General features: G+C 45.4%; 3 protein-coding genes across 5 annotated transcripts in view; all 3 read right to left on the bottom strand.

Annotated features, from left to right (window-relative positions):
* The window catches only part of CENPI (centromere protein I), a 38,895-nt gene extending 38,748 nt beyond the window's left edge, over positions 1 to 147 (bottom strand). Inside the window, exon 1 of the mRNA XM_006026531.1 lies at positions 54 to 147. Within this exon, the coding sequence (XP_006026593.1) occupies positions 54 to 147 (94 nt within the window). The remainder of the gene's footprint in view (positions 1 to 53) is intronic.
* Positions 148 to 340: 193 nt separating this feature from the next.
* TMEM35A (transmembrane protein 35A) overlaps positions 341 to 11,095 on the bottom strand; it is a 39,663-nt gene continuing 28,908 nt past the window's right edge. For all 3 annotated transcript variants that reach the window (XM_025207470.1, XM_025207473.1, XM_025207472.1), the window contains 2 exons: positions 5,254 to 5,462; positions 341 to 2,247 (listed from right to left, as the gene is read on the bottom strand). In XM_025207470.1, coding sequence (XP_025063255.1) covers positions 1,861 to 2,247; positions 5,254 to 5,373 — 507 coding nt within the window. In that variant the 5' untranslated portion in view covers positions 5,374 to 5,462 and the 3' untranslated portion in view covers positions 341 to 1,860. The remainder of the gene's footprint in view (positions 2,248 to 5,253; positions 5,463 to 11,095) is intronic.
* TRMT2B (tRNA methyltransferase 2 homolog B) overlaps positions 9,104 to 11,095 on the bottom strand; it is a 7,428-nt gene continuing 5,436 nt past the window's right edge. The window contains 2 exon segments of the mRNA XM_014521242.1: positions 9,104 to 9,207; positions 10,158 to 10,277. Of these exon segments, the coding sequence (XP_014376728.1) occupies positions 9,104 to 9,207; positions 10,158 to 10,277 (224 nt within the window).

Here is an 11,095-nt window from a genome sequence, read left to right as displayed (position 1 = left end):
CTAGCGGCCCGACCCCGCTACTTCTCGGCTCCTAACCGCCCGGCAGTTCAAACCTCCGCGCCACGCCCCGCGCATGCGCGCCACACTCTCGGGGATTGGTCGGGACCATGACAAAGGGCTTCCAGCATCACGGTTGGTTGTGAACATGCGCCGTCCTTCCCCGGGCCAGGGAGGACAGTCGGAGGAACGCGTGACGCTTCTACGCATGCGCACTGGGACGGTTAAGGGCTGTTTCTGGGCCCCGCGCATGCTCAGCTCTGTGGCGAGGCTGGTCGGTTTGGGCGTCGGGGAGGGGAGAGAGGCTGGCGCATCCGGCTCAGGCCGCGGGCTCCCACGGAGGCCGGCAGGAGGCTGAACCTGCTTCGCCGGGGCCCGCGCTCGGCCCGCCCCGTAGACCCCAGGGTTCCGCCGCGCCCTGCGCTGACCTGCCGTCGGGCAGAGCCGTGGGGTTTGTACGTGCAGGGCAGGGCAAGAGACCCGGACCACCCTCAGCAGCGGGCAGCGCTCTGGGCGACTCCGGGGGGCGCGGGGTTGGTGTCCTGCCCGGAGCCCGTCTGCAGGACAAAGGGCCCCTGTCGCGTGGGGGATGCTCCACCCCGCCAGGCTCGGACGAGGGCCCAGGCCGTGCTGCTGGAGGACGGGTGCGAACTGGCGCGGGGTTGCGGGCGTCCGTGTCTGCCCCGTGGTGGAGGTGCTGCCAACTTTGCCTTCCTGACTGCCAGGGCGGGGCCCTCGCAACGAAAGCTCCGCTGCTGTCGCTCCGGGCCCCGTGATGCTGCTGGGTGGTTTATTCTGCATCAGACATTACCTGATACGTTTGAGGACTGAACTTCCTCAACCACAATCCTGGCTGCATGGGAGAGTCCTGGGCAGAGCAGATGTGTCCTTGAGTCAAGAGAAGAATTAGCGTCTGCCACAACGTTTTCCTCCAAATTTCAAAAAGTTTATTTTCATGAATAATTAAGAAAACCAAAGGGGAAACGTGGACAAGCACCAAAAACCGCAACAGAATTAAAAGATAAAATGCTCTCCTGTGCTGCCATTCATAGTGTTTTCAGTATAACACAGAGAATCAGGCTCCTGAGACAGGTCTGCTCTCCTAGCTCACTGCAGCCCAGGGTGGAATGGGGAATAAGGCTTCTGAACAGCTTCAGGCCCCGTGCCCCATTACAACAGTGGATGATTCTGTCAAATCTCTCTAACTAGTTGGAAGAAAGGGGATTTTATTTTTGAAGGAAGAGGTTACCACAGCTTGAGGGCAACAGGCACATCTTGGGAACACCAGGGTTTATTACCGGGCACAAACAATTCTTTGAACAATGCTAACCCATGCCCCCTCAACAGGAATCCTTATTCTCTGCTGAGAGAGGGGGAAGGCATACAACCATGCTAAGTGGGAAAAATAGCTTTATTCCCAAGTTCATTCACACATTTTTAGGCCCTGTACAAAATGTGGACAAAGAATGGGGTCAGAGACCCTTTTTTCCTTCCAAGACCAGTCTGCTGAAAGACTGTCACAGAGGCAGTTCAGAGTAGGGGTCCCTCCTTGAAGATGACACAAGACAATATGGTACATTTCTCCCCTCAACTAATTAAAAGAAAACTCTGTATTTGGGAATAGGAGAGAGGGCAGTTCTCCAAGCTAGTGTTTAGCCTACTATCTCTGGGTATGTCTACATTGTGGTCCCAGAAATAGCCACAGTGTAGGGTAGACATAACCAGTGTCTCAGCCCCGAAAGTTATCTTTTAAACAACAAATAAAATCAAATACATAATAGGAAAAAACTGAAATCTTTCTGGGTGTTTTTGGGGAGAGCTGCCTCATGGGTCCTCAAATGCATATTCCTCAAATGCACTCTACTAGGACACCTTCACTTTGCCTTTCTCAGGACCTGCCTCATGGGCAACAGGCTGCTCATCACCATTCACTGACAGGATCCTCTTCTCAGGTGGCTGCTCCTCAGGCTGGCGGGCTATCAGTAGGCGGCAAGTCAGCAGGATCCCAAAGACTAGTGCATGGGCATAGCGCTTGAGTGGGTCACCTACTAATTGGTGGAAAAAGAGCACAGCCAGGACAAGCAGCAGCAGGAGGAAGTTGGCCACATCTTTGGGCCGACCAGGCACCAGTGTCATGACAATGCCACATGCCACTTCCAGGGCACCAATACTCTTGCGGAGAAGGATAGAGCTGATTCCCATCTTCTTTAGCATGGGGAGAGCCCGGACGTAGCTTTTGTAGGCTCGTTTCTGGAATCAAACGATAATAGTATAGCATGGCTTATATGGGACAGTAGAAGGTAGAAAGGTAAAATACACCTGACATTTCATCCCATAGGATCACAAAGGATCTTACTAAGTTAGACTGATACACTAACTGTGCATGATCTGGAATGATATATGTGGTAGATATTTAACATCATCAGGAGGGGACCTAGTTTCATAGTAGCTAGGGTCAGGAGGGACCTGAACAGATCATCTAGTCTGTACCCCTGCCACAGGCAGGAATGAATGCTGGGTTCACACCTGTTGGAATGATGTTCCTATTCACTGCAGTTCTCCAGATCCGTTTTCACAGTCTCCTTTTTCCTAACTGGGAAACAATTATTTGAAAAAGGAACACAAGGCAGCAACTGTTCATCAAGGTCAGAGCTGGCTGAGAGAATGCACTGTGCATATAGTCTAAGGAAAGGAATTACTGAGCTCTGAAGATGCTACTCCTAATATTGCCAGAGCTGGGTTGTTAGAAAAATATATCTTCAAACTTGACATGCCCTTTATAATTAAAGAACAGCTCCTGAATAATGCAACCTTGTCCCTGGGGAACTAAGGGGCAAAGTCAAAACAAAGATGCCTCATGATTCTCAAACCCAGAAACTCCCAGGATTTTAGTTTCATACACAGTGCACACTTAGTATAATTAAGGTAGATTAGCCAGAGCAAAATCTTTCCAGCTATAGCCTCCTTTATGATTTATTTTCTCCAAAAAAATGGTATTTTTTATCCTTGTTCTGTGACTTGTGCTGGACTTAATACAGTTGCCAGAATCAACATTCTTGGAAAGAAGCATTTAAGAGCCATTTACCCTTCCTCGCTACAAACAATCAAGCATGACCATTCCAACCTGGATACACTGGGAATATTTCCTTCATGAGTATATTTCAATTATTTTTTGAGGTTCAATGAGACCCATGGATTATTAATCACACCTAAAACTACTTTCAGTTTCACAAGAACAGCAACCACATATATTCCTGCCACACACAACTCATATTGTCTTCCACTTTCTGAGGGGTAAGAAAATGGCAGCCTCAGATCAGATAATCCAGCTCATTCAGATCTAATATGAGCTCACCAAAATGGCCAGTACAAATCAGTGACTAAACCAATTTGTTAATATACATGTTCAATGGTATTTGAGAAACAGGACAATAAACAGGACAATAAAATCCGGTTAGGGAGGCAGTAACTTTCTCCTCTGCAAAGTTTGCTACTTCCTTCTAAGAGCAGTGGTGATAGGTTTCACATTTTCCTGAAAGCTAGAAAAATGCCACTCTGTTTTTTATTCTTTCTGTTCTTTACATATATTAGTATTTCTGCTCTGAATCAACATTGTAAGGATGTTTAATGTAGGTTTCAAATGAAAGCTTTGGTAATGAAACCTCTTCCCAAAGCAGCATTAAAATATTGGTTGTAAATTAAATTGGTTGAAATGAAAATTGGTTGAAAATGAAACATATTAGTAGTATGCTCTACTCACTTGCTATTTTGAATGCCACAATACATTAGTGTTTATATTCTTTACTGGATTAAATGAGAATTAGCTGACATTGATTCTCCATTAGTTAGGATTAGGGAGCAGGGGTCTATATTCATCAAGCATCAGGATCTATGTTGTCTCCAAACAGAGAACATCATAGTGTACAGCACGGTAATAACTATTAAGGCTTAGTGAACCACTGGCACGTTATTTACCACAGTATGTTACTTACAAGCTTTTTGGTGTCTAGTGCTTAAGAGCCTCAGTTTCCTCTCTTGTAAAACGGAGATAATTCCTACCCAGGGATATTTTGGCACCTAATTAAATTATTGTAATGCAGGGAAGGCACTGAAGTAGAACAAAGTATTTTTATAACAATCAAGGATTTTGCAGTTAGTTTAAACTCTCTTTTTTTTCCTGACTGTTACTTAAGGACATCATCCCAGCTTGAGAACCCTGGCACCTGGATGTGTTCTCCTTCCTGTCACCAAGCCATCTTTTCATACCCTTTCTCTCAAGACAATCATTGTGTGGGTACAGGCAAGGCCATGGGGATGCAGATGTTATGCGAGAGCTAGGGGAAGGCACTGGGCAGGTGTACAGAAGGGAGAGCATAGAATGTGCTAGAAGCTTCCACCATTGTTTCTCAGGGATCGTAAGAATCCTAGCAATCCCTTCTAGCCATTTCAACCAAGAGAGAGTGACTGGAACGTGTGCAGCTTTGGCCCTGGGCAAAAGAGGGAAGGGAACTCACTGACAAGACAGATCGTGAAGTGCTTTATCTCTGCTTTCCTCTTCCAGACCCTTCCCCATGCCACGCAAAGACAGCCAGCCTCACTCCCTAAGCTAATGGGAATAACAATAATAAGAATTTGTCCTACAAAGGCCCAAGCGCTTTATAGGTGCTCATTAATCCTTGGGCAGCCCAGGGTGGCAGGCACATCCTACATCATCATCCCCCTTCTTGAGAAACAGATCATTTAAGGACTCTCTGTCTAGCTTTCCAAGTAGTCACATTCCTCCCCCAGCCCAAGCCCATTTATATCTTGTCAGGGGAGCAGAAATACTCCTCCCTGTGCCAGGCCAGGCAGGCAGTCCTTTCAGCTCCTGCAGTTCAGGGAGCAGCATCTCCCCTTTGCAGAGGGGCGGCCGCTCTCCCATCCCCGTTGCACTGTCCTTCCTCCACTGTCTCCCATGTTATTTACCACAGGCTACTCTAGAAATGAGCTCTAATAGAATCTGGACCAAGGACTGGCAGGATTTACCTCAGCAGCTGAGATTTGCCTGTTTCTTTGTGCCCACCAAATAAGGAGCATCGGGAGCTAGCTTCATGCTGCCCTCTCCCCTCCCTTCTCCCGTCCTCCAGAGCAGCTGCTGCCTGCAGAACCCCGGCAGGTGCTTCCCTGCATGGCTGCTCCTGCTGCAAGGTTGTGGGGAAGAGAAATGCAGCCCGCTGAGAGCCTGTGTCCCTTCATTGCTGCAGCTGCTGTACTCACCATCTCGTTGTAGGCATCTTTACTGAGCCTTGGGGTCAATTTGATGGTTCCCATGAAGACAAAAAAGAGCCCCAGAGCCACAGAGAGAGCGACAATGGTTATAGTCCTGGGAGATGCCATCGATTCACTCGGTAACAAGGCCTTCTCTCTGCGGCGCTCTGTCCGCACAGGAGGTGGTCAGTCACCATTGAAGGAGATGAGGAGTAAGGCTGCAGCAGCAGGGAGAATGACAGAGAGAGAGAGAGAGATTTGGCCTCTTCCACTCAGCAACCCCTGGGTCCTAATGCCTGAAATTGAAGCTTGTTCGCTAGATGTGTTGTGCTGCCACCTGCCATATAATAATGCATATATATTTCTACAACACTTTACAGTCCCAGATATCCCAAGGGGCTTTTCAAAGTGTACATGGAAACCTGACACAAAGCCATCTGAAGGGTGGAAGGAGGCAGCAAAACTTGTAGCCCGGTGCATACCACTAAAAACAAGGCCATGTTGGCAAAGGGTGCTAGAACAGACCCTGGCTATTAGGAAAGACGCTTTATAATCTTTAACCCTGAGTCAGATCAGTCAGCACCACTGCTTTTTAAGTTTGTTTACAGTAATTAAACACAGAAAACAACATAGCTTGATTTATTTCCCCTGAAAGATACAAGGCAGGGCCTTGCTATTTGAGTCAGTACTTCCAGCGGTATCTAATTTTTGCCAGGTCACTTAGTCACACCCACTAACCATGGACCAAACACACAACTCCTTGCTTAGTGTTTAATATGAGAGCTCAATATATTAATGCAGAGTCTTTCTAAATCCTTTTTACCCATTAATTTATAGTCATCATCTGTTCTCCTCCAGTTTGCCATACAGGCCACATTTTCTTTTGACAAAAATATAGCCTGTTTGAACAGAAACCCATTCAACTCTTACAATAACCCAAGCAGCCATTATGTGAACCCCACCATCTGGGGAACTAAATCTTCTAACATGAGCTGTGCACAGGAGTCTCCACAAGGGTGGTAAATAGGAGAATCCTTTATCAGTGGCTCAGTAGCAGGTGGAAGAGGGATTCCGACTGTATCTCTTAAAACCTTGTCCTGTCTCTTTGACTGGGCTGGAACCAGTCTGCTGGAGACAGACCCAACTCTTAAACCACATTTAAACCTCTGAGCATCCAGGTACTGACTGGTCACTATTCCTAGCTCCAGGTTGCTCAGGCAACTCCAGGGACAAGACACTACATCTGACACCTCTGAGGCAGCAAGACCACACTGCCTGGCCACCTCAAATCCCAGCCCCCTTCAGCTCATGATTTAGACACTTTCTTCCTGGAATTCACATAACTGAAAAAGCTAGTTAAACCTTTTGGAGACAACTTGGCAAGATAGCAGGTAACATAGGCTCAGCAAAGAAATTTCTTAGCAGCTGACACTGTGCTGTTAAACAACAGTACTATGAAAAGCAACACATTTCTAAATGCAGTTCCCTGCTTCCTCATGAATCCTGGTTTAGTCAGTATCCTTCGGCTAGGTAGTAGCCCTTTCTGATTTCATGTATGTCATTGTGGTCTAGCCCCCTTGCTAGCATTTCTCTTATAAAGCATTTCTCCTATAAAAGCCTGCCCCCACCTTTTCAGTAGTTGCTCTTTCCTGTCAGATTCTGTGTGGACAGTCATAGTCAATGGCCCTACTGAAGAAGATCCATCTTCCTAAAGTGAAGAACCATTCAATGTTGACAGCTCTGCTATTGTTTCTTAGCTACTCCTTCCATAAGGCATTAAGCTCCCCTGCTACAAAAATGGATGCTCAACTCTACAAATTCTCAAAATAACAAAATAATACTCCAAAATATAAAAGGAAGACTGAGACAAAGCGAGCTTCACAAAACAAAATGGAGTTTTCAGCTGACAAACACCCCTTTAGTCTTTGATAGCATCCTCCTTTGAAGAACTGGACACATTCTTTGAAGAACTACTGAACCACCAGCACTGGAGCACAGGCACAAGACAGACCAGATTTCTCAATGGATATTGTTTATCACTTTATATTAAGTGCAGTAAGGAACTGGCCACTTGTCACTAACCGTCTGAAAGGTACTTCACATTTCAGCGATCAGCAATGAACAGGCAAGGAAATGTGTGTAAAGGACCTGGAATATGGGAGATACTCCAAACTTAGTTTTCCTCACATTTTAGCCCAAAGGAACACTGATTTCCAAACAGAATAATGGTCCCCCTAGTTGGCTGTCCTGTCTCCAAAAATGGGTAATGCTGGACGGTTTATTTTGTAGTTAGGCTGTGTAAGCGGTCACTTTCAGAAGGATTAACAGCACCTCTGGTTTTCTTCTCCCAGCCTTTCCCATAAACTTTTAAAAAATCTTAATTATCTACTTGCTTCACTGACATGACATGAGAGTAGAGTAGATAAAGGACTAAATTAATTTTAGTCCTTTATAGTTGTGTGTTGGGAGTTATCATGTTATCTAATCTTGCTCATGAAAACCCAGAACATTAGCATGAAGAGGCTTGTAGACCACTTTCACTGCCTGTCATGGAGAAAAGGAAATGGCTACAGAGGGTCAGTTCATACAAGAAATCTCATTGTGAATCTCATTGTCTTCTAGTTTGCCACCTCATGGGATATACAAGGAACACCACAGTGTGGCATGCTGAAAAGAGATACTGTCCAAAAGAGATTAAATTTTAATTCAATAATTTTAGCATTTTTTTCCAGAGAATAACAAGTCACAGCCACCTCATTCCAGCTTTCTGGACTCTTTTTTTCTTATTTTTCCTACACTATTACGGTTCTAAGTCCTGACTCGTGTGAGGGTGGATCAGTGGGAGAGGAGCAGTACCACCTCACAATCTTTGATATGAGGAAACATGCCAAATGGTACAGCCAACGGAGGGGCAAATGGCTTTCCTACCAACTTCTTTTCAGCATTCAGTGGACAGCAAAACCTTCAGGAGAAGAACTCAAAAGGCATCAGTTTCCCCATTAGTCCTGAATCACAGAGCCGCTTCTTTTAGTAGCATCTGAATCTCTCCCACTCTCATTAGCAGCATACAAACAATCAGAGGGTGTATTAAACAGACACCTATTAGCAGTATTTGACAAAGATCCACCATTCAGAGACTGAGCAGTGGGTGACATGGTATCTAGAATTTTCTACGCTTAATCCGGAGCCAGTTACAAACATATACCTGGCTAATCTGGAGGATCAGTGACAGATTTAGGATCTTGTTTCTCACAAACTAACAAAGCTAAAAGAGGCTTTATGCTATTAGAAAGTAATCCTAGATTTTGTGTTATTTAACCATCTTCTTTGTTCTTTGTTGACCTTTTCATTATCTGCTATATAGTTCTGACCCAGAAAAACACCTAAGCACATGACTAACCTGAAGTAGGTGACTGGTCCCCTTGATTTCACTTTGCTGAGTAGGGACATAGGCTTCTTACAGCGAATCGGTTGCTCACAGTAAACCAGATGAAGGCATACTTTTTTCCAGTGTCATCATGTGTTCTGCATTATTTATCCATCTTTTTTTGAATGTGTTCAAATATCTCACTTGTCTAGGGCAACTACATTTTGAGCCTGTGTTCTTACCAACTACATAAAATGAATGTGTAGCCTTTTACTGGTGAGCACCTTCTCAATAGAAACAAAAGCAAGCACAGAAGTGTAACCACCTCTGACCACAGGCTGGGAGAGATGGCTTAACTCCTACATAAATTACTCCAAACACTCAGTCAAAATGAAAATTTCCCCAGGTAGTTTCATCCCTTTGTTGTGCCTTTTCCCTCTGGGCATGACATTTGTTACTTACACAACAGACACAAATGGAAAAGGCTCCTCCTTACTCAAGGAAGTTCCTCATGACTTCTCCATCTGGCTTGCAGGAGACATAGTTCAGTGTCTGGATGGCCTCACAGTTTTGAACGGCCCTCACTACACTGTAATCTGAGATGGCAAAAGAAACACCACACAAATACCAAGAGAAACAACTCCAGAAAGAGATTTCCGAATTAAGCACTCAATATCGTATTCTTAGGAAAAAGGAAATCTCTTTCTAGAGTTGTTTCTCTTGGTAATTGTGTGGTGGTTCTTTTGCCATCTCAGATTACAGTGTAGTGAGGGCCGTTCAAAACTGTGGGGCCATCCAGACAATGATCTGTTTCCTGCAAGCCAGATGGAGAAGCCATGAGGAACTTCCTTGAGTAAGGAGGAACCTTTTCCTTTTGTGTCTGTTGTATAAGTAACAAATGTCATTCCCAGAGGGAAACTTCACTTGACTAATCAAAATGAATCACTCCAAAAAGAAAAAAAAAGATCAAGAGATGTAGGGAAGAAAACACACGCAGCTCAGCTGCAAGAGAATTTGTGATCCAAGGTAGAAGGCTACAGTAACTGTTGCAAGGCTACCTCCACTGCTACTTCCCCAGGTGCTTCAGGCAGGGTTCTGAGATAAGGGAGCTTCTCTTTGCAAGAACTCCCATTGCAACCATTTTTTCATAAAGAAAGCAAATTCAAGGTATATAAAATTGTGATTGACGTCAGGAAAGTAGTTGGGGAGCTGTCTTTCACCCTGTCATGAAACAAGAACAATGTAATGCTTGATGGCATTGAAAGGCATGATGGTTTAATCCTATTAAAGGAAATACACTTTCATACTTATTGGTACAATGTAACATGGAGACCAAGCTAATTCTGTAATTGTCTGTTGAAGAGTTTCTTGTAGGTTTCTCTAAAACAGCTGGTACTGGCCACTGCCAATGGCAGGATACTGAACTAGATGAGCCAAAGGTCTAGATGCTATCATTCCAGATTAAATTTTGCATTGAAGTTTTTAGAAAAGCAAAAAGTGTCCCCACCTCCACAATTAAAAAAAAAGAAAGAATTCACTGTCTTATGGAATCCAGCCCAGGAGGGGTTCACCACAGCAAGAAGGGACTAGGCATCATCCCATGACGTCAGGATCTGTGGTAGCACTGTCTCTGCCTTTCCACTGTGAAACTTATGATTTGCGATTCCTGTGCAGAGAAAACACTCAGTCAAGTATTCACCTCACAAATGGTCAACCCCACTGAACAGAGGAGAGAAGGACCCTTTTAGGCACAGCAAGTCCTAGAGCATCCCATCCTAAGAAGTGCATCCATGAGCACATCTGTGGGGGTCCTGCAGGGGAGTTCATCAAAGGCAGGTCCTGCCAGACCAACCTGATTGCCTCTTATGACCAAGTAACTAAATCCTTGGATGATGGTGTCGCTGTGGACATAGTCCTTCTAGACTTTAAGAAGGCCTTTGACACTGTCTCTCACCCCATCCTCATCAATAAATTAAGTGACTGTGACATTGATGCCTGCACAGTTGGATGGGTAAAAAATTGGCTGATGGGGCGCACCCAGAGAGTAGTAGTGGACAGGTTGTACTCAACCTGGCGAGATGTGAGCAGTGGGGTACCCCAGGGCTCAGTCCTCGGGCCTGCACTGTTTAACATCTTCATCAGCGACTTGGATGAGGGGGTGGAAAGCACGCTGTCCAAGTTTGCTGATGACACTAAAATGTGGGGCGAGGTGGACACACTTGAAGGGAGAGAGAGGCTGCAACTATATTTAGACAGACTACAAAAGTGGGCAGATGAGAATAGGATGGGGTTCAACGTAGACAAATGCAGAGTGCTGCACCTTGGGAGAAGGAATCCACAGCAGACATACAGGCTGGGGAGTTCCCTTCTTGAAAGCGCAGAGGAGGAAAGGGATCTCGGAGTCATTATTGACTCCAAGATGAACATGAGCCGCCAATGCCAGACTGCAGCCAGCAAGGCCAGCCATACCTTGTCATGCATCCA

Source organism: Alligator sinensis, unplaced genomic scaffold (assembly GCF_000455745.1).
Source record: "Alligator sinensis unplaced genomic scaffold, ASM45574v1 scaffold387_1, whole genome shotgun sequence".
NCBI classification, from domain to species: domain Eukaryota; kingdom Metazoa; phylum Chordata; order Crocodylia; family Alligatoridae; genus Alligator; species Alligator sinensis.
This window is presented reverse-complemented; position numbering and strand designations above follow the sequence as displayed.